The sequence below is a fragment of the Podarcis liolepis genome, assembly GCF_965112155.1.
Source record: "Podarcis liolepis genome assembly, chromosome: 2".
Lineage (NCBI taxonomy): Eukaryota > Metazoa > Chordata > Lepidosauria > Squamata > Lacertidae > Podarcis > Podarcis liolepis.
This window is the reverse complement of record NC_139555.1, coordinates 63,727,628-63,755,611: the sequence shown is the minus strand read 5'-3', so window position 1 is coordinate 63,755,611 and position 27,984 is coordinate 63,727,628. Positions and strand designations below refer to the sequence as shown.

Genomic DNA, 27,984 nt, shown 5'->3' with positions numbered 1-27,984 from the left:
GGGAAGAAGGGGACGGGGTGGGAGGGGGACGGGAGGGGGAGAGCCAGCCCACTGTAGAGAGAAAGAAACAGAATTGGAAAATAGAGAAGGAGGAGGAGGAGAAAAGGAGCCAGCCAAGCAGAAACCCAGCCCAGCAAACCTCGGAACGGTTTCCTGTTGCCTCCTTCTAAAACACTTAGATTCCTTCAGACCCTTGAGAGAGGCTGAAGTTTTCTCAGCTCCACTGCCCTGTCCTTGAGGTATGGCATCAAATCCTCCTTTTCCATTATCTGCTCTTTCTCATTCCTCTCTGTTAATGATACTAAGCAAGCGGGTCAGTTTATCAAAGATCTAACATCGGCACCTGAATCGGTGGAGAAGGGGAGTTGTATTAATGTGTGGGAATATATATATATATTGCATTTTCTTGACTTTCCATTCTTGTGAATTTTGCTTGCTGCACCTTACTTTCGTTCCTCAGTTCGAAAGCTATTCCCACCCCTCTTATAGCTGAAGCATGTTAATAGGCTTAGTTCAATGACATTTCAGAAAGAACAGGATTTTGCTGCTTATTTCATTGCTTTTCGCTGCTCGCCATAAATATGTGTTTATTTATTGGAAGGAGATGACAGTAATTTTCAAGCAAGTCGTTGCTCTGTTGCTAGGATTTCACAATTTAATTCCTCCCGTCTAAAAAATAAAATAATAATAAGGTCTGGCACATGGAATGCAGCCTGTCATTGGTCACTTCAGGTTACGAGCATCTAAGGAACTAAACTTGTCAAGAGAACGTTATCTTAGCACATTTAGCCCAACGATATTTTTCTTTCCAGAAAAAGGCCATCAAAACAAGAAGAAAGTTGTTGTTTTTAAAGTATACTAACCCCTGCAATTGTCGTTATTTATCTCACTGATTTGCTTTTGGCAGAGTGACAGCAGTACAGAAAGAGGATGATTTTCAAGTCAGAATGTTGTGGGGTTTTGTGTTTGTTTGTTTTTTATTAAAAAAAAATAACAACAGTGGATGCTAAAGGGGATTTCATTGCCTTTAAAGGCAGCCACTGCCTCCCTGCTCTGACCCAAGAGAATAGTTCAGCTGCTCTTTTATTTTTGTTCCCTCTTGGAACAGTATTTTATTCCAAAACGTTTGCCAAGAAAAAGGCAGTTAATTTTGAATTGCAGAGTGCAATCTAAGCGCCTGGAGCAGTTTAATCTGGTGCAGATAGGAAAGAGCCCTGTTGCTCTGAGCAGTCTATTTGTGTGCGTATTGGTGGGGGACGAGGGGAAATATAACAAAAATGCAATGGATTGTGACTCTGGAAGGGTGGTAAAGTTGATGGGGAGAAATTTTTATGTGTGTATGCGGAGGGGATTAAGGAAAATGCATGCACAGTCCATGAATCAGTTCAAACAAAGCCATTGTCTGCCACATAGGCAGAAGCAGGAGATTGGGGGTGGGGGTGGGGAGATATCAACTTTTCAAACTTTTGCCAAGCTCCGCCTACTGGGGTGGGGGAAAGGCGCTCTTCTCTTGTATGACTCTCCCACAATGGAATGTCGGCTTCCATGGCAACCCTTTCAGGGCCTTTTGGTTCAGGAGATGCAAGGCCTTTATGGCCTGAGACGCAGAAAGGAAAAGATGTGTTGAGCTGGAACTTTTCCCCTTTGCAGAATTTTAGATGCGGAAAAGTTCAAAGGTTTATTTTTCGAAGTGCTGCTTTCGGTTCTGAATCGCCCTTCTATGCAGCATCCAAAAAGAAGGAATGTAGAAAGACACAACAGAGCGCCTCTTGACTTCTCCCCAGTTGTCCTTAACTGACGTTGCAATCTATTATGGCAGAGGGGATCTCATAACACACACGTCTTCATGTCAGTAAAGTATTTCAGTTCACTCGCTATCATTAAAACTAGAGCTTGGCTTCTGCAGAGGATGCTTGAACTCAGTTCTGGAATACATAAAGTAAAGTAAAGGAATATATCTTCTGTGCAAGTGTCTTTACCACTAACTATGGTGGTGGTGGTGGTAGTAGTAGTAGTAGTACAGTGGTACCTTGGGTTACAAATGCTTCAGGTTACATATGCTTCAGGTTACAGACTCCGCTAACCCAGAATTAGTACCTCAGGTTAAGAACTTTGCTTCAGGATGAGAACAGAAATTGTGCTCTGGCGGCGCGGCAGCAGGAGGAGGCCCCATTAGCTAAAGTGGTGCTTCAGGTTAAGAACAGTTTCAGGTTAAGAACGGACCTCCGGAACGAATAAAGTACTTAACCTGAGGTACCACTGTAGTAGTAGTGGTAGTAGTAGTAGTAGTAATTTATTTATATCCCCAGCCACTCTGGGAGGCTCCCAACAGAATATTAAAAACACGAGAAAACATCAAACATTAAAAATTTCCCTAAACAGGGTTGCCTTCAGATGTCTTCTAAAAGTCAGATAGTTGTTTATTTCCTTGACATCTGATGGGAGGGTGTTCCACAGGGCAGGTGCCACCACCGAGAAGGCCATCTGCTTAGTTCCCTGTAACTTCACTTCTCACAGTGAGAGAACCTCCAGAAGGCCCTCGGCGCTGGACCTCAGTGTCTGGGCTGAATGATGGGGGTAGAGACGCTCCTTCAGGTATGCTGGGCCGAGGCTGTTTAGGACTTTAAAGATCAGCACCAACACTTTGAATTGTGCTCGGAAACATACTGGGAGCCAATGTAGGTCTTTCAAGACCGGTGTTATGTGGTCTCAGCGGCCACTCCCAATCAACAGTCTAGCTGCTGGTCTGTTCCCTGCAACTCCAGATTAAGATGTAAATCTTCCAGAGCCCCAAATCTAGGACAGCCACTGTTTAATGGTATAGTGAAAGAACAGCAATTATGCCCACACAGTTATTTATGTCAGCTACATTCATGCCAGCTGTTCATATCTTAAAACAAAGGGCTATGATTAAACAAACCAGACTTTAATTAACTTTGTGCGGTACTTGATAGTTTAGGTATTCTTTATCACTTAAGAAAGTTGCTGATATCTTTTTGCACTGGAGGAGGGGTGAACTGTAGGGGTTTCACAGGTGGTGAGCATCTGGGCTTCCTTCCAGGCCAAACTTCCGGCCACTTTCCTCTTGGGACAGACTGCTGGTAGCTGACAACATGAATGCTGAGCAGCTGGCCTTGCTTTCATCACGGTGCCGCAGAATCCATAAAATAACATGACCCAAAATAACTGGAAAATTACAAGCAAAGCAAACCCAGCTTTCCAGTGCTGGATATCTCAGACAGGACTTAGAATTTAGTCAGGTCCATCCATCCATTTATCTGTAAGCTGCCTTGAATCCCAGTCTGAGGGGAAAGCATTATTATTATTATTATTATTATTATTAGCCACAATTGTGCCAAGGCACCACTTCTGCTGAGATACAGGACATCCCCCAGAGGCCCATGAGATGGCACAGGGACTTCTGGAGCAGTCTCTTATTTCCTGGTAGGAGGGAAATCTAGAGAGAGCAGAGCACAACTTCCTTGTGCTACTTTTGTCTCCACAAATGCCAACAAGAAGTCAGTGCTGTCTGCACTGAAATGAACACGAGAGAATTGTTCTCTTGCTCCTTCCTTGCTGCCAGACATCCCTTTCACTGGGAAATGGAAGATCACCTCAGTACACCAGGGAGCGAAGTGAAGCTATAGCCATAGCTGTCAACGTTTCCCTTTTTAAATGGGAAATTCCCTTATTCCGAATAGGATTCCTCACAAGAAAAGGGGAAAGTTGACAGCTATGGCTATAGCTAGTCCTTGCAGGAACCCAAATGTACAACTCCTCTTAAGCCAAAGCATTTTAAAGCCCTCTTACTTGAGAGACACCGCCCCACAATAGGGAGCTGTTGTTGTCCCAACTACAGTCCCAAACTCAGGTTTATCACCCCAATGAGAATTATGCCCCAGGCAGCACATTAAAGGTGCATGTGATTTTTCTTTCTTTCAAAAACTATTTGCTAAATAAGACTGGAAAGTATTTAGCTTGTGCAGCTAAGGACTAGCAATAAAGAGCTAGATCATATCCCTGATATTACAGTCACATAAAGCTTCTTTCCCTTTATCTTTACGGTGAAAATTATCTGCTGTTTCCTCTGCCCTTAAGCCTTGGATATTCTGACATGTATCATTTTCTCTGCAGTTAAAGCCACACATTTGATACTAGGGAGCTGTATTATTGGGTAGTTCTCTTGAACAAGTTCTTAAAATGATGACACTTTATGCAGTGCTTCTGCCAGAGCAGACTAACATCAGCTTGTTTTTACCGAGGAGAAAATGAAAGGGATCACCATTTTCCGGCAGGAAAGGGAGGACTTAATGTGTGTGCCTAGCAGTACAAAGTGGAGTCAGAAATGGAATCTCCATCCTGAGCTCCTTCGGGAGGAAGGACAGGATTGATGATGATGATGATGATGATTATGTTACCCAACCATTTCCCAAGCTTTCCCCCCCTCATAGTATTGCATCTTCATAAGCATTTAGCTAGTGTGGCTTTTGAAACATGGAGTTACTAGCAGTGGCGTAACGCCCTTTGCCAGAGCCCAGAGAAGATGAGCATGCATGTGCCCCAGGCTCATCCAGCCCTTGCCACTGATGTCGCTGGGTGGGTGTTCAGGTGCCATGCGGGAGCAGGGTGTGGAGGGTGCCCTTCACCGTCTGCACTCCCCCGCCCCTATCGCCAGTGGGCAAGCTCTGCTGTGCTGGGCAGGGGCGGGACACGCAGAAGGTGATCTTCATCCTCTGTGCTATCCAGTCCCTGCCGCCGGGTGCAGGGGGGATCTCAGTGGGGTGGGGAGCTCCTGGTTCACACACACACAGATTGTTCGCCCAGGGCAATATCCCCCATTCCCCCCCCCCCATGCCACTGGTTACTAGACAGTCTTTAATGTTGTAAATTGCTACTTGGGTTTAATAATTGGAAATGAAATGGTGATGCAATCAGTTTCCCTGAAGATGAAGAAGACAGGGTTAAATGCATAAGCGGAGCCCTGCTAGATCAGGCCAGTGGCCCAACTAGTCCAGCACCCACAAGATGCTTATGGGAAGCCTGCAAGCAAGATCTGAGCATGGCAGCGCTCTCCCCTCCTGCGCCTTTCAGCAAACTTGCATTCTGTTCATGGAGGCAGAATGCAGCCCCCAGGGTTAGTAGCCATGGATAGCCTTTTCCTCCATGAGGTTTCAAAGCAAGCTGCGCTGCATTTATTTATTTTTGAACAACTTTCTATGGGGTTTTTATAAACAGAAAGCTGCACTTTAAAATTATTACCGTTGCAGCAACAGCTATCACACAGCCCCCCCCATTTCATTTATATATATATATTTAAAATGTGGCATAGCACTTCAAGCAGGGCCAGATAGCTGAGCCCACTCTTTATTTAACCTCCTTCTAATTCTGCGATGTAGGGTTACTCTCACGCATTGTGAGAAATTCAGCTTGGTGCTGCTGCACCTCAACTGCTACCAGGTATACTTGATGATAGAGGAGGCTGACCATCAGAGAGCATTTGCCCAAGGCCTCCTCTGCCTGGCTCAGTGGACTTCCTCCCATGTTAGTGACTGTCTGCAAGCTACAAGCACAAACCGCTCGCTCATGGTACTCATCAGCAAACCTTGGTTTGCAGTTTGAAGGCTTTCTCCATGAGCAACAGTTGCAAAAGGGATCCGTTTTGTTTAGGATCCTGGTCAAGCCATAGTAGAAGGTAAAGGACCCCAGGACGGTTAAGTCCAGGCAAAGGCGACTGGGGTGCGGTGTTCATCTCACTTTCAGGCTGAGGGAGTAGGCGTTTGTCCACAGACAGCTTTCTGGGTCATGTGACCAGCATGACTAAACCACTTCTGGGGCAACAGCACACCGTGACGGAAACCAGAGTGCACAGAAATGCCGTTTACCTCCCCACCGCAGCGGTTCCTATTTATCTACTTGCACTAGTGTGCCTCTGAACTGCTAGGTTGGCCGGAGCTGGGACAGAGCAACAGGAACTCACCCCGTTGCACGGATTTGAACTGCCGACCTTCTGATCGGCAAGTCCAAGAGGCTCAGTGGTTTAGACCACAGCACCATACTAGTCAACTTAACTGATTGATAAAAAGCCGATCCTGAAGAAACATTTGGCTCTATCTGAACACTCGTAAGGCTTCTTGCACCCTCTCAAATCTGCACCAGAGGGTTTGCTGAACTCTCCAGAACAGAGGGCAACAGCAAAAAGTGGGAATTGGTGAGAATTACCTTCCTTCCCAGTCCATTCACAGAATTTTTTGCTGGAGCAATGAGTTGGCCATGAACAGAAGGACCCAATTAGAAGCATCTCTTCATAAATGCTTCATTTGAGCCATATTCATATAATGCTGCTACATGGACAGATGTTGCACAGCTCTTCTCAGAAAGAAAAGGCTCAGGATAAGTGAGCATATTGATGACTGTGCACACTATGATAGCTTTTTAAGAGAGACATGAATTGGCAACATGGGTTAATACCCCCACCATGTCAAACCAGGGTTGGAAGAGTAGTGTGAGAAAAGGGGTGCAGGCTCTAGCCTTGGTCCATGACTCTGCATCCTTTAAATGAGATGGAATGTGAACAAAGAGGACAGCAGAGAAAATTGAATTTGTGGTCATTTCAAATGCTGGGTAATGAACGTTATCCTTCCTTGGGAAAAGGCAGAGAAAGCAGTCCGTGCTGTCCAGAGGAAGCCACCAATGCTAATCTTAGAGAGAGGGGAGAAAAGAGAATATCTGCTAAGAGATGCTTGAGATATGCAGTTAATAAAAGGCAGCCACCAAAGCCACCTAAATTGCTGGTGTGGAAATAGGATGATCACATCTTTTCAAAGCTCTTTTAAGTAACCCTGCTCTCATTATTCATTATCATCCTAAGGTGCTGTTTTGCATAGGAACATATGTCAAAAAGAAAGAGCAAGGAAAGGCGGCTTGGTGTACGTGTTCTGCAATGGGCTCTAGGCATTAAAGACAGCAAGGCAAAATGGTGGAGTCAACTAGGACAAAAGAAACCCTTACAACAGCCTGTGTGCTGCATTCCAGACATCACGGGGGGGGGGCACCCAGGGGAGATGCCCTGGTGGGAACCTTCCTTAGCTCTGCAGCAGCTACCAGTTTCAAGCCTATTCTGGGTATAATGTGGACTTGAATGTTGATTCAATATTCCGCTGTTCCTCGCAGACTATAGACCACAAGGCAACAAAGAGGTACATGTGGCACCCAAGGGAAATTGCCAGGACAGGGAGTTTATGCAAACTGCACCTAGTGCGCTTTCCCTTTCACAAGAAGCTTTCTCTGGGATTGCTGTGTCAGATGCAGTGGTGTAGTGGCAAATATTGAAGAGCTCGTCATGACAACCTTCATAGCCACACCCTAAAGGAGTGTCCAAAAGTACAGGCAGCTGCACTGATCCCTATATTTATGTGTGCATAAATGTGTGCGACACACACACACATACACACCAAAATGTAGAAGTACATAGCATATTACCAAATTGATTAGAATGAATATGACCACAGTCCAATGTAGTTTCCTGGTAATAAGCACTATGCATAAGGGGAACCATGCATAAGTTTATAGCCATGTCAATCAAAAACGTGAACCATCTTGCAAAGAAGTGTTGCCATTTAACCTGCTAGCATGAAGTAAGAACCCCAAACCAAAGGAAAGAAGTTTCCATCCTCTGCTTGACTATTTTCCTCCTTCTCTGACTGTTCTAAATGACACAAATAAGCTTGAAAGCTTTATTATCATGTCACTCACTTGCAACGAGAGTTTGTCAAGTACCCTAGCACCCCAGCATATGACATCATTGTTCTTGCACTTTCCTACATGACTTCCAACCCCCCAACCCCAATTAGATCATGGGAAAAAGGCAACACTTATGCAGGATAGGAGTGTAGCTGTGATTTATTTGTTCTTGGGGTGGGGACGGACTCTGCACATGCTGAGAAGCTGTCTTTTCCTCCCATGGGATATATAGAGAAATCACTCCAGTTAAAGAAAAGCATGGGATCCTTATCAAATGTCAGCACCATTTATAGAACCAGATACCAACCGCAGCCTACACAGCAAGCCAAGCCCTGGCTGAAACTAAACACAGAATCTGGTTCTTCTGTAGTTCAAACTAGGATAGTGACCATGCCACTTAAACCTTATTTGAAGTTCTGTTCCTTTGGACAACTAGCTTTTGCATCTGTTCTGTGTTCCAACCTACTCCTGGGAAACAAGAGTGTTGGGAAAGGGGGATTGCGTCTGCATTCATGAGGATATGAATGCATGTGCGTTAATCCACTTTGCAGATCCAAACTCTGAGTCTTGGCACTGAGAAGCATGTTTGTGGGTTGAGCCCCTGTGAGCCCCGGGTCTGGCTCAAATTAAGCCCCAGCAGCATGCCTTGAGTCATTTGATTTTCCACAGATAGCCGTGTGATGGCTGCTGCACAGGTCTTCATTGCGAGAACATCACACTATGCATTTGACACCGCTATTGCAAAGTACCAAGGGTACGGCTGGAAGGCCTCAGCCAAAGCAGCTCCTCTTAGACAAAAAATAAGTCTCTTATGGAGGCATTTCTGGACATTTTTGTTTTTCAAATAAACTTGTTTCCTGTCTCCAGCGACAGACGTTTATGTAAAGCTTGTTTGCTCAGAGAGTTGATCCATGTCCCTTCTACCTCCAAGCACAACAGTGGCTGTTCTCAGTGTTTGCTGGCCTGCTGTCAGATGGGCTCCTATACCTCAGCACAGCCCCGGGCCTTGAAATCTGATATTCTCTGGGGCAAGGAACACCACTTGAGATCCTCATCCAATATTGACCAGGGTGGCTCAAGGGGTGTTGTCTTCTGAAAGCATCCCCTTGACACCTGGCTCGTAGCTGCTGAACCTCAGCAAAGTTGTCAGACCTTGGTCATCAGTGGACCTCGGAAGCAAGGCAAGAAAGAGCCCCGCTAGGCAAAGCACAAGAAAATCCCTTGTAGATCCAGGAGGAGGGAAACAGCCAGATGCAGCTGTACTTTTCCACCCCCAAAAATGCCATTTAAAAGGGGAAGAGCTATTGACCTCAGCTTCAGGTCTTGGCAGTGACGAAGGATGCTTTCACCAGCCTCCAGAGCAAATAAAGGCAAGAGGAAAGGACTTGGTGTACTGAACAGCAGGCGAAGAGGTGGGGGCAGAGGAAAGGGCTGTCTGCATTAGACAGCCGCCAAGTCAATGGGAAATAGGCCCCCTACATAGCCAACGTGGTACTCTCCAGATGTTGTTAGGCTGCAACTCCCATCAGCCCCAAGCAGCCTGGTCAGGGATGGTGGGATATGTAGTTCAAAGCATCTAGAGGGCACAAAGTTGGTTACTCCTGCCTTACTCTATACTAACCAAAAAGTGTCTGTAATGATGAACTGTCAGGCACATCCATGATTTTGCATGAAACCTTGTTGCATCTTCATGAATGGTTATATTTCTCTTACCATGATCTAACCACATACACAAAAAATACATCATGCAAAACATGCTGGAGGCTGCAGCATGAACGTTTTTAGAAAGTTACAGTGTAAATATTGCTAAAGCCTGCTACATTTGGCATAAATAAAAGCTGAGATGGAAATTTCAGACATCAGCCTTTCTGTAGTGCATTGAAGGCAACATGTTTGGAAAACGATTCCACATTTTGGGCGCAAAGGGAGCATGCTGCAACCTGCCATAGAAATGCCAGGAAATGCATTCATATTAGATCTGCAATATATTGAGAGGGGGAGGGAAATCAGCCACATTTTGTATGAGGTTGCATTTAGGTGTGAAATATGTTTGTAGGTAGGGAGCTACTTTGCAGAGTTCAAATTTTGAAAGTACTGAGTTGGAGTTCAGAATTTTATATCCCGTAGTTTAAAACTTGGGAGACTTCTGGTTTGTGAAAATATTTCACTGTTAGATAAATATTTCACTCAGGCTTGCACTACAAATGAAAAATAAAAACCACTGCCAGTGTTGTCTTCATATTTTGTCGTACATCTGCGGTCCTGGAGGTTTTGTTGAATATGATTAGAAGGGACCAGTTGGTTAAAGGTATACAAGTCGGAGCTAAACAGTACAAATTGAGAGCATTTGCGGATGACTTAGTATTGACATTACAGGAGCCAGAATCTAGTACTAAAAGGGTTTTAGAACTGATTCAAGAATTTGGTCAGGTTGCAGGATTTAAACTGAATAAGCTAAAAACCAAGGTTTTAGAGAAAAATTTAACACCGATTGAGAGAGAGAGGTTTCAGAATGAGACAGGATTAACAGTGGTCAAGAAAGTGAAATACCTGGGGATTAATATGACAGCAAAAAATGGGAATTTATTTAAAGACAACTATGAAAAATGCTGGGCCGAAGTGAAAAAAGATTTAGAAATTTGGTCAAACTTGAAGCTTTCACTGCTGGGTCGTATTGCTGTGATAAAAATGAATGTGTTGCCTAGAATGTTGTTTCTGTTTCAAACATTGCAAATTGTGGACAAGATGGACTGTTTCAAGAAGTGGCAGAGAGATATTTCTAGATTTGTCTGCCAGGGCAAGAAGCCCAGAATAAAATTTAAGATATTAACTGATGCAAAGGAAAGGGGTGGATTTGCCCTGCCAGACTTTAAACTTTACTATGAATCAGCAGCTTTTTGCTGGTTGAAAGAATGGCTACTTCTTGAAAATACAGACATTTTGGATTTAGAAGGTTTTAACAACGTATTTGCATGGCATGCATATCTGGTATGATAAGGTCAAAGCACATAAAGCATTCAAGAATCATATTGTTAGGAAAGCATTGTTTAATGTCTGGATAAGATATAAGGATTTACTGGAAAACAAAACCCCAAGGTGGTTGTCACCGATGGAAGCAAAAGCACAGAAAAAGCTCAATATGGAGGCCAAGTGGCCGAAATATTGGGAAATTCTGGAACAAGAGGGAGATAGACTGAAATTGCAGAGTTTTGAGAAACTAAAAAACAAAGTGTGAGATTGGCTTCATTATTATCAGATAATGGAGGCATATAATTCGGACAAGAAAATTGGTTTCCAGGTGGAAAAATCAAAATTAGAAACAGAACTGTTAGAACCCAAAACTAAGATTTTGTCAAAGATGTATAACTTGCTGTTGAAATGGAATACTCAGGATGAAATGGTCAAATCTGCTATGATTAAATGGGCACAAGATGTTGGACATAACATAATGATGGCTGACTGGGAACAGTTATGGACCACAGGTATGAAGTTTACGGCATGCAATGCCTTAAGAGAGAATATTATGAAAATGGTATACAGGTGGTACATGACCCCAGTCAAGCTTGCAAAAATCTATCATTTGCCCGATAATAAATGTTGGAAATGTAAAGAAACTGAAGGTACATTCTTTCACCTTTGGTGGACGTGCCCAAGGATCAAGGCTTTCTGGGAGATGATATATAATGAACTGAAAAAAGGTATTTAAATATACCTTCTTGAAGAAACCAGAGGCCTTTCTCCTAGGCATAGTCGGCCAATTGGTGCCAAAGAAGGACAGAACTTTTTTTATGTATGCCACAACAGCAGCAAGAATACTCATTGCAAGGTATTGGAAGACACAAGAGCTACCCACCCTGGAAGAATGGCAGATGAAGGTGATGGACTACATGGAACTGGTGGAAATGACTGGCAGAATCCGAGACCAGGGAGAAGAGTCGGTGGAAGAAGATTGGAAGAAATTTAAAGACTATCTACAGAAATATTGTAAAATTAATGAATGTTAGAATGATGTTGGATAGAAATTAAGTGGTTTTCAGCTGTAATACTATAAGGGAATATGAAAAATGGATTATTAATAGGCAAAAATTTAACGTTATAATATTTTAAGATTAATGATTAGGATAAACAAAGAAGGTAAGGATTTGCTGAACCAGCAAACTGAACTGGAATACAAAAAAGGGAGGCGTGAGGAGGTCCGGGAAATAAGCTAATGAAAAATAAGTAATGGAAAGAATGAGTTGTTTTTAATCATTTTTATTTTGTATTTTTTTATTACTTTTTTATTTTTTACTCTGTAATACTTTGAAAATTTGAATAAATATCTTATATTTTGTCGTACATCTGTCACATGAACCTGCTATCAATAGGGAAGGTCATTTGTGAGAGATCTGTACGCATCAGTCTCATAATCTTATTGTGAATACAAATTCCATATTCTCCTGGATTTCCCTTCTTTGTTAGAAGAAGGAAGTGATCAATGAACAATAGATTGTATCTGAGCAATTGAAGAGGCATTTGGCAATAGCATGCTGTATCAGTTGGTCTGGATTTCCAGATGCCCACCAGTTTGTACCCACTAGTACTCTGTGAGTGGTTTTTCAGATTAGCAAAGAGTTCATATATCATTTTACAGCCAACACATTCAGATTCTTGCCTGCATGCTAGGCACAGCAAGAGATTCCCCTTTCTTCACAGTTCATACCACTTTTCATGAACACAGATATTCAAGTTCTACAAATTGCATCTGGAGTAGACAAGATAGCTCCATATAGGAGCACTTTCCATCTGTATCAACACTCTACTCTTAGGAAAATAGGCAAAGGTCTGAAAACTCTCAGCAGGAAATATATAGGCCTGTAGAAGAAGAAGATTCTGCAGTTGCAGCCTCTGCGGTATGCCAGACTGCAGATAAGCAAAGAATTTAATCACTCAGGATTTCCGCAGTTTGTTTCCCCAGTGCTTTCTGGCAAGATCTTCCTTGGGCAAGGATGGACATGTCTTAATGCTATTGCATTTGAAAGATAGGGCTTTGCACCAGCAGGAAGATGGTTTGGACATTACATGATGCAGAGAATAACACTGACTTCCACTTTCCCACCCTTATTTTTCCCCTTCCGAAATACTTTTGGCTCCCAGTAAAACTTTCATGTTTTTGTTTTTAAATCCAAAGGATATTTAAATCCTTCTATGGTTATCTGTTATGCACACTTCTGCAATGTAGTTAATAGGAAAAAAGCTCATTTTCGGCCCTTTATTTTCCCCTGCTACCCACAATGTCTGAAACAGAGATTATTACTGAAACATTAACAGGTAAAATTTATGGATGCCAGGTTTCAGCCCAGAAATAGTGTCTCTGCCTTCTATTTCTCTGCCACCTCTCCCGCTGCATTTCCTTCTTTGCTTGTAAGGGGTCAAAATGAAGGCTTGCTTTGCTAGGTCCAGGAAGTCAGTGGATGGAGGTCATTGTGGTGTCTAGCCTTTCAACAGGCTCCACAAGGCCACCAAGTTCAATGAAATTTACCCACTGGGCATGTGCTTGGTCAGGGATTTCAGCCTAAAAATCCAGGAAGAAATTTCTGACAATAAGAGCTGTATTGGAACCAACTCCCTTAGGAGACTCCCCTTCATTACAGGTTTTGAGGCAGAGGTTAGATGGCCAGTTGTCATGGATGTTTTAGTTGAGATTCCCTTGGGGTCCCTTCCAACTCTACAATTCTTTGATTCTATCTATTGTTGAAGGGAGGAAACTGTAGGTATAATCCTCCCATCAGCTAATGTTAATCAAGTTCCATGCATGAATTGTTCTGCAGAAGACTTCAGCTTTAAGTTCAAGTCATTTTCATTACTCCCATTGCTTTCTTTTTTGAAGCATCCTTGCAGGTCATCAGCGTCAACTATGTCAAAAGCCTTATCTACCCTTACTTATTCTTTCTGTAAGAAGAAACAGTAACATGAAAACGTGGTGTTGTAGTTACAATGTTTTACTCAGCACAGAGCTCAAATCCTCATTTGAGCTCACCATGATTTGGGGCCACGCACTATCTATCAACTTAGCCTACCTCATAAAGTTGCTGTGAGAATAAAATTTGGGGAGGATCAAGCATGCTACCCTAAATTCCTTGGAGGAAGGGTGGAATAAACTGCAATAAATGAAAATAATAAACTGACTCTCGTGCAATAAAGCCCATAATTTTAATTAAAATTAATACAGTAGAATACAGTACTCAATCCCCACCCTAATATAAGTCAAACGTTTCCTCTTCTCTCTCCAGACTTCAAACAAAGATGCGGGCCTGGATTTTCTTCCTCTTCTGCCTGGCAGGCAAGGCCCTGGCAGCACCGGTAAGTATTGAGCTTAGATCAAATAAAATTTTAAAACCTGTTTCCTAGAATAAATTTCTGCCCCTCCTGCTATAGGATTGCCATTGAGCAAGGCATAAGAAAGGTGAGTTTCAGGGCCAACATACAACAAACGGATTGCCGCATTTTGACTTGCAGGGATTTTCCCTCCCCTTCTTGGTGCCAGGAAAAGATGGTTCAAACCAGCAAGATACCTACCAAATTCTAGAAATGGGGTTGTTGTTTCTGGAAGTATGGAAAGGAGAGGCTATAAATGGGGGGCATGTACCAAGCCCTGGTTTCCTTTTTTTGTTTCCACCTGGCTTTGGCCCACCATTCCTTCCCTTGGTCACAGCCGTTTCCTCTCCTAGACCTCTGCTTCTTCCAAGTCTCCTCCCATTTGCCATTTTTCCTCTGTCTGCAGCTTCATCTGCCCCCTTCTTTCAGACCCCTAGAGCCTCCACATCATATGCAATTTTTTGTTAGAACAGAGTTCCTGCAGCCAATCAGAAGCCACATTGGACATTTGGCTTCTGAAAGAATGTTTGAAAACCGGAACACTCGCTTCCGGTTTTCGATCGTTCGGGAGCCAGAACGTTTGACTCCCACGGTGTTCGGGAGCTGAGGTACGGCTGTATTCTGCTGTAGTTCTGGAAGTGGCTTTTACATCATATGAAAGCTCAAGTACAGTCGTACCTTGGAAGTCAAAATGGAAGCCATTCCAGAAGTCCGTTCAACTTCCAAAACATTCAGAAACCAAATCATAGCTTCTGATTGGCTGCAGTTAGGGAAATGGAATAAACTGCTGTGTGAACTCAGGCTAAGTCAGAACAAGCATGGATGTACACATGCCAGAATCCATCCTTCTCAGATGACTATATTCAAACGTTTGATTCTTTTCAAAGTCACTGCCAAAACTGCACCTTAGGGACAGGTGTGATGTAAGTGTTGCTGGCAAAGTCCATTGGGTGGTGCCCAAGTTAGTGAGCAACAGGAATTTTAGGACCGTAACTCTTTGAATTCTAAGTGTGTATGTGTTTTAAATAAAATTGGGCCAAGGATACTTGAGTGGCTTCAAGTCTATTAAGGAATGAGATACAGCAATACTGCATTCCAAAGCAAGGCAAGGAGCTCCACAGACTTCAGTGGGGCCTGCTAGGTTCTAACTGTGGCAAAGGGGAGCATTATGCAGAAGGTCTCACACTTTCTTCCTGCTAGTTGCAGCACTTGGGTGGGGTGGCAGAGGAGCTTTGTACATGTGTGTGTTTGGTCACTGCGGTAGGGGTGGAGCTTCAGGCACAAGGTTGAGGGAAACCCTGCAGTAGAGCTAGGATGGGAGACACATCCACACCTGACTTCCTTATTTCTTCCTTGCAGCAGGATGCTCTACCAGAGGAGATGGAAGTAGTAGAGGACCCTACAATAGAGGTACGAGGTGAATCAATACTTCCCTCTTTTTATGTGCTTTGTGGGAGCAGATGCATTGGAAGAGGTGGGATAACGACTGATGGGAAGTTGTATGACCGCCATCCAAGCAAATTGGGATGGATGCTCAGCAAACAGGTGGTCTGGAAGCAACCTAACACATTTTCTATGGCATATACATTCAATGGACTGCTATCTGCTTACGCCATAATAAATATGTTAGTCTTTAGGTACCTCGAGACTCTTTGCTCTCTTTTTTTGCTAAAACAAACTAACACAGCTATCCTTCTGGAGATAATTGCTTCAGATCACCATTTCTCAAGATCGGGCTTTTTATTCATTTTATTATGAGTTAAGAGCTTTCATACTGCTTGCTTGAAATTTAAGGGTGATCAAGAGACGAACAGAACTGCAGCTGGAAGCACTATTGAGAGGTGGGGCCTGTAACTAACTCAGTCACAGTGTGGAGCGCTCTTGTTCAGGGTTACAGCTAGCCACCAGTCAGCCATACCTCTCCTAGGACACCCCATTCCATTCCATTTCCCCTCCCCACCCTGTTTTCTGTATCCTCCGCCCACAACAACCAGTTGTGCTCATTGAGCATGTTCAGTCCTCACTGAATTGCTCAAGAGTCCCCTCCCCTGCTTTTATAGTTCACTAAAAATTGTGCTTCTCCAAATCTTCCTCAAAGACTCCTGTGCTATTTGGCTACATTTTAGAGTATGAACTCACTATTGGCATATAGTATACTAAATACCTCAAGGACCACCTCTCCCCATATGAACCAACCGGATCATCATCTTCTTTGTGTGCCTCCTTCATGAGAGGCCAGATGGTGGCAACATGAGAACAGGCCTTTTCTGTGGTGGTTCCCCGTATGTGGAATGCTCTCCCCAGGGAGACTTGCCTGACACCTTTGTTACATATCTTCAGGTGCCAGGCAGAAACATTCCTCTTCTCCCAGGCCTTTGGCTAATTAAACAATCTATGGCCTTTTAAATTGGAGGGTGTGTGTGTTGTTTTTGTTTGTTATTATGCATTTTCGACCACCCTGTAATCTTCAGGTAAAGGGCTGTATAGAAATTTAATTATTATTAATAATAATACCTCAAGTTGGCTCTTCTTTCATGAAAGGAAATTAACTCTAGAGACATTTCCCTGACCTTTGGCTTCCTAATGCTGTGAGTCGCTCTTTAAACAGCCTATTTGAGTGGGTATGGTTTCTATGTCGCAACAGGCTTCCAGGTTGTCATCAACCAGAACACAACAATAACTGACCTTATTCCACCTCTCTTCCCAGGAACCTGTGGGTATCAACCCCGTTCAGGTGGAGGTTGGAGAGTTTGAAGAGCCCACTGTGGATGTGGAGGAGATTGTTGCTGAAAGTAAGCAGTACTCTGGATATTATACTTTAAACCTGCAATGTTTTATATGTACACATAATATAAGCAGGGCCAGCCCAAAACATTTTGGCACCTGACATCCTGCCACCTGAGGCGGTTGCCTCACCTTGCCTCAAGGGTGGGCCAGCCCTGTATATAAGAATGCAAATTTTATAGAAATGCAAAAAAATGAAGAAAAGGAGTTGCTGCAGCAGCCCTGGTATGCTCATGCCAGATGATGTTTCTTGCTACTGTCATTTAAGTCCCGCCCTCCCAATCTTACACCCTGAAGACCCAACAGCATCACTCTCTCCATAGGCTGCTTTAAGTTGCAGGGGTATTACTTTAAAGGACCACAGAGGGAAGGAAATGGTCTGTGAACCGCATGTTCCCTCTGAGGCTGGTTCTCCCTCCATTTTAGCCATGCAGATTGTGTTTACAGATATTTTTAAGGCTTGGGAAAGATAAAAAGTACATTAGATGGTGGCAGTAAGGTCACTCTTTCAGAAGAGAATGCTGACACTTGCAACTTAACTCCAATACATCAGTTAAGGAGTTCTGGTCATTCCTGTGCTGCCCTAGTTAGAAACAAACATAGACTATTGGACTATATGCCTTGCTCCATAAAATAAATATGTTAGCCTATCCTACATCTGATGAGCCAAGCAAACACTACGCTGGATGGCTCAGACACTACTGTTGGTGAAAAGGCTGAGTATATCTCTCCATGGCTAGTTTTCCAGGGTTTTTTTTAATAGTGAGGAACCACTGACACTGTTTTGGCTTCAAAAATTGCTTTTCTTCCTGGTCTTGCTTAGATCCTTGCCAGAACTATCACTGCAAGCACGGCAAAGTCTGTGAACTGGACGAAAACAACACCCCTATGTGTGTGTGCCAGGATCCTTCCAGCTGCCCAGCCAGCACTGCAGTGTTTGAGAAGGTGAGCAGAGAAGATGAGTGAAGTCAGGCCAACAGAGCAAACTGACAAAAGTGGAGGTCTTGGGAACAGTGATTGCTTATAGCCTCAGTTATATCTTAGCTTTAGCATAGCAGCTGATGCATCTCTGAGGTTTCTCCCAGTAACATCTGTAACTTCTGGTTAGGGCATATCACATAGTTAAGTACAGTGGTACCCCGCAAGACGAACGCCTCGCGAGACGAAAAACTCGCAAAACGAAAGGTTTTTTCGTTTTCGAGTTGCCTCGCAAGACGAATTTCCCTATGGGCTTGCTTCGCAAAACGAAGCTTGCCCCGGGGACAGCGGGTCTTCTCTTTTGAAGCAAGGGGCGGCGGGGAGAAGCAATCTTCTCCCCGCAGCCCCAGGTCCGGGGACAGCGGGAAGCGCTTCCCGCTGCCCCCGGACCTCTTTTGAAGCAAGGGTCTGCGGGGAGATCACTTCTCCCCGCAGCCCCTTGCTTCACTTCTCCCCGCAGCCCCTTGCTTCAAAAGAGGTCCGGGGGCAGCGGGAAGCGCAGCGCTTCTTCCCCACTGCCCCCGGACCTCTTTTGAAGCAAGGGGCTGCGGGGAGATCGCTTCTCCCGGTGCTCCGAAGCCGGGCGGGGGGAGGGAACACCTCCCCCCGCCGCCCGGCTTCGGAACGGTGCTCCGAAGCTGGGCGGGGGGGAGGGAACACCTTCTGAAGGCAGGCGGGGGGGCGAAAGTCTTTGCTCCCCCCTGCCTGCCTGTCCCGGAGGGCTTTTGAAGGAAGGCGGGGGGGAGCAAAGACTTTCGCCCCTCGCCCGCCTTCAGAAGAGGTCCAGGACCTCTTCTGAAGGCTGGCGGGGGGCAAAAGTCTTTGTCCCCCCTGCCTGCCTTCCCAGGGGCTTTTAAATCGCCCCGGACAGTGGAGAAGTCCTCCGCTGTCCCGGGGCGATTTTAAAATGCCGCCCGCCAGCATTTTAAGATCGCCCGGACAGCGGAGAAGTCCTCCGCTGTCCCGGGTTTTTTTAAAATGCTGGGGGTGGGAAGAAAAGCCCTTGTCCCCCCCCCCAGCCTTCAGAAGAGGTCCGGGGACAGACTGTCCCCGGACTTGGTCTGAAGGCGGTTTCCCTAGGAACGCATTAATTGATTTTCAATGCATTCCTATGGGAAACCGTGCATCGCAAGACGAAAAAACCGCAAGACGAAGAGACTTGCGGAATGAATTAATTTCGTCTTGCAAGGCACCACTGTACTATGCTACCAATGAAGGGTGTTTTGCAGGTTTGGTAAATAGCCACGTCATCCAGCCCAGCTGCATGAAAGGAAGCTGCAGGAATTACTAAGAAAGGGATGTGGGCAATGACAGGAGAGTGGCCACCATGCCACTGGACAGAATGAGTGCAGCTTGTCATTCTTCTGAATCTTTCAGTGGTTTTGTTAAATACAATTGACTATCAAGTCTTCCTCAACAGCCCATGACACATGGAGTGAGAGGCCCTGCCTGGCAATAGTTCTTCCCCTATCTGATGGGTCAGTGCCAAGGGCATTACTGGAGGATAGCAGCTCCATCCCCTGGACTTTGCCCTGTTGAGTGCCATCTTGACCCTGGCACTCTAACATCTGCATGCAGCTGCCAGGAAATTAAATTACCTGGGAGTGCAGTGACAAATATATGCTGACCCCATCAAATCCAGGGTTGCAGTCCAATCCTTAAATGAATTGAAAGTGGAGTTATGGGCTGGATAAGGATTGCCAAGTAGAGGCTTTATGAATACCTGATAGACATTTGAGCTTGTCTGTCTCTGGAAGGTTATTGATGTCCTGGATGGGGAGAAAGATGGATCCATGCTGCATTTGAGCACTTTGTCTTTCTAATGCAACTAACCGTTTTCACAAAGGTATGTGGAACTGACAACAAGACCTATGACACCTCTTGCCACTTCTTTGCCACCAAATGCACTTTGGAGGGAACCAAGAAAGGACACAAGCTCCACCTGGACTACATTGGACCTTGCAAATGTGAGTTTTCCTCCTTATGCTGCAGATCAAAATCCATTCAGAAGGCAACTAATCAACATCTGCTTTCCAGATGTTGTGGCACTACAGCTCCCATCATCATTGACCATTGGCTATGCTGCCTAGTGCTGTTGGGAGCTGTATCATAACATCATCTAGAAGGCACCACATTGGCTATACCTAGCCTATATTCAACTATATTTTCAGAATTAGTGAATCCATATGGTCTAAGGAATAGCAAAAACACTACATCAAGTTATGTTGGCATGGAAATATATGGAAATCTACATGATCAGTGTGGGTCACAAATAAATAAGGCTTGGCTGATGGGCATCCTGAAGACTATTCATTCAAAGGGGTACACAGCACCTGCCAAAAGATTGAGTTTGAAAAAATAAAATATTTAGGCCATTCTGTGACAACACAGAATATGCCTTTCTGCAACATCTGCATTCATAACAGCCAAGCAACAGATTCTGAGAAATGTGCTGAGAAAACTGACCCATAGGTCAGCCCAAAGGCATGGCATCTACCATCTTGGTTACCTCAGCCATTGTGTTCACTGGTCCAATAAACCAGGAACAAACCTTGCCTAGAGCTTGTGGTTTGTCTGTCGTGAGGCAAACCACAAGCCTGCTTTTGGTTGTAATGCTAATTCAAACCTCAATTTAGCCCCAGGCAACAAGGCAACAGCAGAACCAGGGGAGGAGCGCTGTGGTTGAGATTTCAGCTCTGGGAACCTACACATTTGCTAGTCTGTGCTGTGCCATGGCTTGGCTTAGCATTACATGTGAACTCGGTCTCTGTCAGAGAAGGGTAGCTTGGACTCCCAATTAATCATCTGCACCCAAAGAAGTGGGAATAGCTAGGAAATCTCTGCAGGCTCCTCAGCTACAGCAACACTTCTGAAGACACAACCTTGATCTATATCTAGCCAAGATTTCCATGACCCTGCTCACTGGTAGATAGGTTTTATAAAGTTTTCATATTTCATTTAATGCTTCATAATTGCAGCTTATTTTGGGTGTAAGATTTCACAGGGGAGAGAAAATGACATAATCAGTTCCTCAGGTCTGATGGTCACAGAATGCATGACCAAGATGGTTCTGCAATGTTGGGTGCTGGCCTTCAGCTTTGTTTGGTCCCTAACTTTAAGGCAAACATGATCCTCTGTATCCTGTAAATAGAAAATGTGATCCTGTAAATAGAAAATGGTCTATTTACCATGCTGTAAAGTTCTGCTATAGGCTTTCAGTGGATTTTGTGATGTCTCTTACATGACACCCCAGGTGACAAACAAGTGATAAAGTACTCATTCAAGAACATTCTTGTCTCCAGCATCTTTCTACGTCTATCTCTAACCACAAGCCTGTAGAATGAGACAGCTTCTATTTTGCAGGCATTGTACTTGCCCTAGCTCAAGGTATCCACAGTTGCTTCAGTGGCTGTGATGATTTCCTGTTTCCAGGGGCTCCACTATGGATGCCTTGTGCAACTAACAATCGCTCATTTAAGCATGCAGGCAAACATGTTGAATAAATTGTAAACATATCACCAGCCCAACTTTTGAGCAGATGGGATGGAGTTAGATCAGGTCAGAACACAGAAAGTGTGGTCAAGGCGGCTTAACTGTGTTAAGTGTTGGCAGGATATTTTTATTTTCAAGTGGTCTCTAAGTTTAAGGCAAGAAGCGGCCTTTGCAACCAACAGAAATACTTTAATATCTTCTCCTCCAGACTGGATTAACGTGATAGCTAGCATTTTAACAAATATGCCATTAGTCAAGTAAGTCCTAGATTAATTTAAAAAAACAAACAAACACAGACATTTAAGCACTGAACTCATGGATGGTTGATGAAGTTAGATAAATGTTTTCCTCCTACCTGGAATGCTATTTTCTGCTGCTTGTGAAAGGCAAGCTTATACTTCCCTATTTTGTACAAAATGAAAAACTTAAGAAGGTAAAAAGTTCAAAGACAACAAACCTGGATCAATCCACAAGCTGTTTATTATCTCAGGTTAATCCTAAAGTTGGTTCTGATGTCAGGGTGCAGAAAGAGAGTACTGGCTTGAAGAGATTTTGGGGAGGTTTCTATGGGGATGAATGGCATCCCCACAGAAACTTGCAGAATGGGCCCCTTTTTTGCATTGTCAGAAAAAATAAAATTGTGCAAACTTTTTGAATGCAGTGGCTCTCTTTACTATAATGCGTATTGCTATGTAATAATTTCTGTGCCGTTGTTAGGTAGAGTCAGTGTTTCATGGTTAAAGACAATAAACATGGCTTGTCCTTGACTGTAAATGAGCTGATGGGTCTCTGGTTGGGTTTCAGTCATTCCTGAGTGTCTCGACACCGAGCTGAGTGAATTCCCCCTGCGTATGCGTGACTGGCTGAAGAATGTGCTGGTCACCCTGTATGAGCGGGATGAAGACAACAACCTCCTGACCGAGAAGCAGAAACTCAGGGTGAGCTACCGCTCCACACAAACAACCATCCCCATAGCTTTCATGGTGCACAAAAGTGAAGTCTTCCTACATTGTTATTTTTCATGGTTATGGATCTAACACCCCATCACAGCAAGGCCAACACATCATATCACATCACACGTTAGTGAATATATGCAGCCCACCCATTTAAAGAAAACACTCCCCGCCCCCAAAGTACACCTAATATTTTTCAAGTGTATGCCTAAACATACAGCATATGAATATAACAACTGTGTTTGAAAACATGTGTGTCTCACCAGCACACCCATTAGAACCAGGATTACATCTGTAACAGATTCATACCCAGCACACACTTCTGGCAAGTCTGGTTCTTCTGCCACACAATGCATGACATGACCTTAGCTGCTCAGTGCATGCCATTCACAAAGCCTGTCCTGTGTCACCAGCCATTGTGTGTCTTGCATTACCTTCACGTGCTGGTGTATTCCACCAGGTGGAAACTTCTCTTGGACAGCATGTCATACCCCCTTCCTGTACATTTCTGCCAGTAATTCACTGCTCTGTGGCTCTTCTTTGGCCATCTCAGGATGAAATACAAGCTATTGCCCACTTTATCCCAAGAGAAAGGCTCTGATGGTAGCTTCAGACTAATTTCTTTTTTAATGGAAGTTGTATCTTGTTGAATAGGTGAAAAAGATCCACGAGAATGAGAAGCGACTGGAAGCTGGGGACCACACAGTGGAACTGCTGACCCGTGATTTTGAGAAGAACTACAACATGTACATCTTCCCTGTGCATTGGCAATTTGGTCAGCTGGACCAGCACCCTGTCGATGGGTATGTACCCACCCACTTCCCTGGCCTGTGATAAACTCTAGCAGAGACAAGTCACATTCGTCTTAGATCACGAGCAAAATTCTATTTTTTATAACCTTCATTAGCCCTCATCAAGCAAGGCTTAAAATAATAAATAGCCTAGGATACAAGAACCAAGTCCCTTATTTATCTTAGGTGTAAAATAGCCTGCACTCAGCTCTTTGAAAAGCTACTTTGTTAGCAGAGGTCAGGGTGGTGTTTACTATGAAAGATGGGCACCTTCCCTTACTGTATGACTGTGCCACCATCAAGCATTTGGCTTTCAGCCTGCTAAGCAGTACATCCTTCAGATTCTCAGGATTCCTAAATTTAACTTTTAAAAACAGAAAGGGAGTGTCTGCCGAAGGCTCTGGTATCAACGGATAGAGAGTACAGCCCATCCTTTTAAAGGGCTGATCTTGCCATTCTCAATCCACATAATGTCCTTCAGGTTTGGGTAATGGGATGTTTTGCAGGTCCTTCCGTTTCTTAGATAAGACTACTCCAGAAAATGAGAGAGATTTCCCAAAGAACAAGATATCTTTGGTATATAAAGCCTGATCCATACATTCTCCAAATGTCATGGTGCATCATGACTGCGTCCCGCGATGCTCTAGTAATGTACGAAATGAGAAAATCACAGGAGAAGAATGGAGCACATGGAAAGTTCCTACATTAGTTTTTGTTTCCTTTCATACATTACTAGACTGACACAAGTCAGGGGGTTGGAGCAGATGCCCATTGGGTCCCTTCCAACTCTTATGATTCTATGATAGGTCACAGATACAGGAAACTGGCCTCCATGAAGCTTGGGTAAAGTATGACTAGGAAACAGGCCTCAGTCCAATATAAAAGGGGGGAATTGCTGCCAGGGACAAGACGAGATGGGAGCACCAGTGGCTTGAATTGCCAGCGTGGATTGACCTAGCCCAAAGTTAAGCCCACAGATATGTGCTCATGGTCTTGATGGCACAATGGACCCAGAACATAGAAGCCTTCCTGTTGAATGGACATGAGAATGAGCCTCAAAATATAAATGAAGGGTATGATTGGGTGGGAGTGGAGGACCAGAGCAAAGGGATTGTTGCCTCTGTCCTTTCTAGTGAAAACTGCGGTTGATGGTAATTTTATGGTGTTGTTGTTGTTGTGACCACCTTTCAGGTATCTGTCCCACACTGAGCTGGCCCCACTGAGAGCTCCCCTCATCCCCATGGAGCACTGCACCACCCGCTTCTTTGAAACATGTGATCTAGACAATGACAAGTACATCGCTCTTGAGGAATGGGGCAGCTGCTTTGGCATTAAGGAGAGTAAGTATACCGCACACCAGGGCTAAGGCATCACTGGGACTTCACTAGAGGAAGGGGGGGGCTCCTAATTCCAAACATCTCCTGATGATTCCAGACCAAGAGCACTAGGGAGACACACCAGAAATAATAGCACTTGCATAAAAGGAGCTAGCCTTGCCTAACACTGCAGTCCTCTATACGTCCACTCAGTAGTAAATCCCACTGAGTTCCATGGGTTTTAGTTCCAGGTAAGTGATCATAGGATTGAAACCAGAGCAACTTCATAAACTAGCCCAGTTGGTGGCACACCTGATGAGGACTGGGATCTACTCTGGAACTCCTTGACAGTCTGCCTCTTTTATTTTGCTTGTACCCCAATCTTTCTCCAAGGAACTAAAAGCAGCTTACCTTTGGTTGTCAGGCTGCTTCCCTGTTAGACAGCTTGTGGGGCTAACCCTGCTTAACTTTGGCAGTGGGACTCTGGTCAAGCTTCAGAGCCGGCCCACGCATTAGGTGGGATGATGTAGTTTGTGAAAGGTGATGTGAGTTGTTAGGAGACCCCTATTGCAGTTCCCAGAGTTCCCTGGAAAGATAGATTAATTGTTAAACCACTCCTGGGAATTGCAGATTTCTGAGGGGAATAGGGGCCTCATAACAGGGTATGGAAGGAACATCAACAGGCAAATGGGGCAGCTGGTTTGGGCAGGGGTGGTCAGCTGGGCTGGCAGGCAGGGATTAAGGGTGGATTTTTCAATAAACACTCACATACATATTGGGGAATAACACTGTACAGATTCACACACAACGTCTTCTTACACCATGCCTTTCTTCTTCTTTTGCAGAGGATATTGACAAGGATCTCGTGATCTAAATTCAGCAGCTTCTGCTTCTGTTACCTGCAACTCCCATGTTTTCTTTTCTTTTTTTTAACAATTTGGGGGTTTTTTGGTTGTTTTATCGGGGACAAGGTGCTAATATAGATCTAAACTTATATATTAACGGTGCTAAAAGAAAAAGAGAGACAGAAAATTTTTAGTAGCCTAATCTATACCACTAGATTATTCTGCTCACGCACTCATCTGTGTGTTTCTGTTGACCTCTTGATTTGATAATATCAGTACAATGAAACAAATCCGCTTCTGTTCAAAGTATTGACCTCCTCCGCCTGGCCCTCTCTTTTTCTAACTTTTTTTTTTTTTTTTAAGAAACAAAATCTTAACGTGTTTTTGGCTATTTAACTATCAGGCTAAGGACCTCCAGACCAATTTACTCCCTAATTTCTAGAAGGCAAGTAAAGGAAAGTGTACCAAAAAGGGTGTTGGGAGACTGGGCTATACAAAGTCAAGTAGTGGAGCAATTGTTTTATGAAAGTTTAGGAGATCCAGATTTCAGTTACTAGTAGGATGGAAAAAGCGTGCAGTTGGGTAAGGCCTACAAAATCCAAAATGGTGACTTTATGAATTCTGCGGTTCTCGAATCTGGCACCAACTCACCTGAAAGGAATGGTTACAAGAGAGCAACTGAGATGCAAGGGGGGGGGGACGAAGTCTTGTTAACTCCCACCTTTTAAAATAAAAAGTAAGAAAATTCTACCTGCTTCATTGCTGCACAGTGACTGTATTCTTTGTTGTTGTCTTTACCATGCTTTTAAAGTTAGATTTGGTGCTTATCTGTGTTTGGTGGTGCTTATTTTTCTTTTTGTAGTCTTTTTCCCTGCTGTGGTTTGTTTGTCACTGAAATCCATTCTGAGGAGCAAAAGCACATTTCCCTAAGCCAAGTCTTTCCCTCCTAGTCATCTATGGTCATTCTAAAATTCCTATCTTGCCTCTGAGGAATAACACTAGGCCTGTTCCCATGATAAGCTGGATGTGTGTACAAGCGTTCTCTACACAGGTACAAGTTTACATTCACTGATGTGTACAGCTCAACTACAGGCCACACACGGACTGTCACACTGAATGTAACAAGCAAGTGTCCACTCAATTGTTTGTGCACACACATTGAACATAACATGTGAGCACCCCTTTTGCACGTGATGGTTCTACTCATAGGGAGGTGTGTCATGAATAAACATTTGCATTTGGGTTGAGAAAACTCAGGGGAAGTATCCTCCTAATAAGAACATCTTCAGTAGCAACAAATAGTTAGGTCTCATAGGCTGAGAAGTCACTTTTATTTCTTAATGTACTCTGTACATCTTAGTTGTACAAGAATGTTACCGCAGTGTGAGCAATGAGGAATTTTCTCAAACAACAACAAAAAAGTAGCTATTTGAAACCACCACGCTATATGAGATCAAAAATGAATCTGTAGTCCTCAGTATATTACTAGTGACCCTCATCTCAGGAAGGTCACTTCCAACCATCTGCCGGGACCTGAAACTTGTGCCACAGTCTACCGTTTGAAAAAAGCCATTTATCCTAGATTTGATCTTTTGACACATTTAGTAAAAAAGAAAGACATATATCTACAGGTGACCATGGCACTGAAGTATGGGCTAGAAGATTAATCAGTTCTATGTCGGTCGTGTTAAATAAAGGTGAGATCTTAGGCTCTGGGAGGTTACGTCTTAATGTACAATCTATATTCAGGATTTAAATTGGTTAAACAATGATTTCTGTAACCCATGAACCCTGGGAACTGTTTTTCTTAGGTGGCTAGAAACTTCAGACATAGAATCTCTGCTCCTGTACCAAGATATTATTCCCATGACACTTTGGGAGAAGCTGTGATAGTTAAATTAACACAAAATATTTAGTCTGCTTGCAAAGTGCTTCCCTCATTCTACCCTGCTTTCAGTGTACAGACCATAAACCGTTAAGTAAGTTTAAAATGCTTAATTTAAGAAATATTCCAAAGGTCAGATTCATGCCTTTATCCAAGCAGCAGCAAAGAGAGCTCAGGCAAAATACTCTTGGATAGAAGATACAGAAAGATTGCTTCAAACACATGCTCTAAGCTTGGAGCAAAGCTTAGACATCCTTCTTGGTCAGTTACATGGTGTGGAGAGAAACTAGGAAGAGAAGGCTTCACTTCCTCTCTCATTGGAGAAGAAGGAGCGGGAGCTAGCCAAGTCTAGTAATCCAGCTCTATTGTTTTGACCCCTTCATGCACTAACTAGCCCTCATGCATAGTTATGATTGACTGCAATTTCCCACAATCTGCTTCCAGGGGATGTGGTGATGGCCAACAACTTGGATGCCTTCAAAAGAGGATTCAATGAGGTTACATTTATCAATGGCTGCTAGGCATGATGGCTATGTTCTACCTCCACTGTCAGAGGCATTTTCCGGGAATCGCAGATGAGTGGACAGGCATCTGGCTGGCCACCATGAGAATATGATGCTGGACTAGGTGGTCCTTTGGCCTGATGCAGCCAGGCTCTTCTGAGGCTCTTATGTTCCACTTCAGTCATGGCAACAGGAAGCACAAGTTTTCTTGCGCTTCCCGCTTTGCCGCTTATGTCATGAAAAGTCACTCCAGGAGGGTGGGCACACACAGACCCTGTAATTCACACAGGGTTTCATCTCATGTTCTCCAGCCTTGGGCTTTCATGCATGCTAAGCGGCC

The 27,984-nt window shown here is 44.0% G+C and overlaps 1 protein-coding gene and 1 long non-coding RNA gene across 2 annotated transcripts in view; one reads left to right on the top strand and one right to left on the bottom strand.

Moving 5' to 3' along the window:
- SPARC (secreted protein acidic and cysteine rich) lies at positions 1-26,015 on the top strand. The gene is made up of 10 exons (XM_083488509.1): positions 1-239; positions 14,013-14,082; positions 15,457-15,507; positions 16,805-16,889; positions 17,705-17,826; positions 19,706-19,826; positions 22,156-22,289; positions 22,959-23,107; positions 24,287-24,435; positions 25,257-26,015. Exons 2-10 carry the CDS (start codon positions 14,026-14,028, stop codon positions 25,283-25,285), a joined length of 897 nt encoding a protein of 298 aa, XP_083344635.1. The 5' UTR covers positions 1-239; positions 14,013-14,025; the 3' UTR covers positions 25,286-26,015.
- The window catches only part of LOC310699925, a 33,122-nt gene continuing 30,462 nt past the window's right edge, over positions 25,325-27,984 (bottom strand). The window contains exon 3 of the long non-coding RNA XR_014522310.1: positions 25,325-27,984. This is a non-coding gene — a long non-coding RNA (uncharacterized lncRNA).

Bases quoted from the DNA above. Each gene is read 5' to 3' on its own strand.
- SPARC (XM_083488509.1), top strand. From the start codon at position 14,026: ATGCGGGCCTGGATTTTCTTCCTCTTCTGCCTGGCAGGCAAGGCCCTG. The intron at 14,083-15,456 runs GTAAGTATTGAG...TCTTCCTTGCAG, and splicing joins GCAAGGCCCTGGCAGCACCG to CAGGATGCTCTACCAGAGGA. The intron at 19,827-22,155 runs GTGAGTTTTCCT...GTTGGGTTTCAG, and splicing joins CTACATTGGACCTTGCAAAT to TCATTCCTGAGTGTCTCGAC.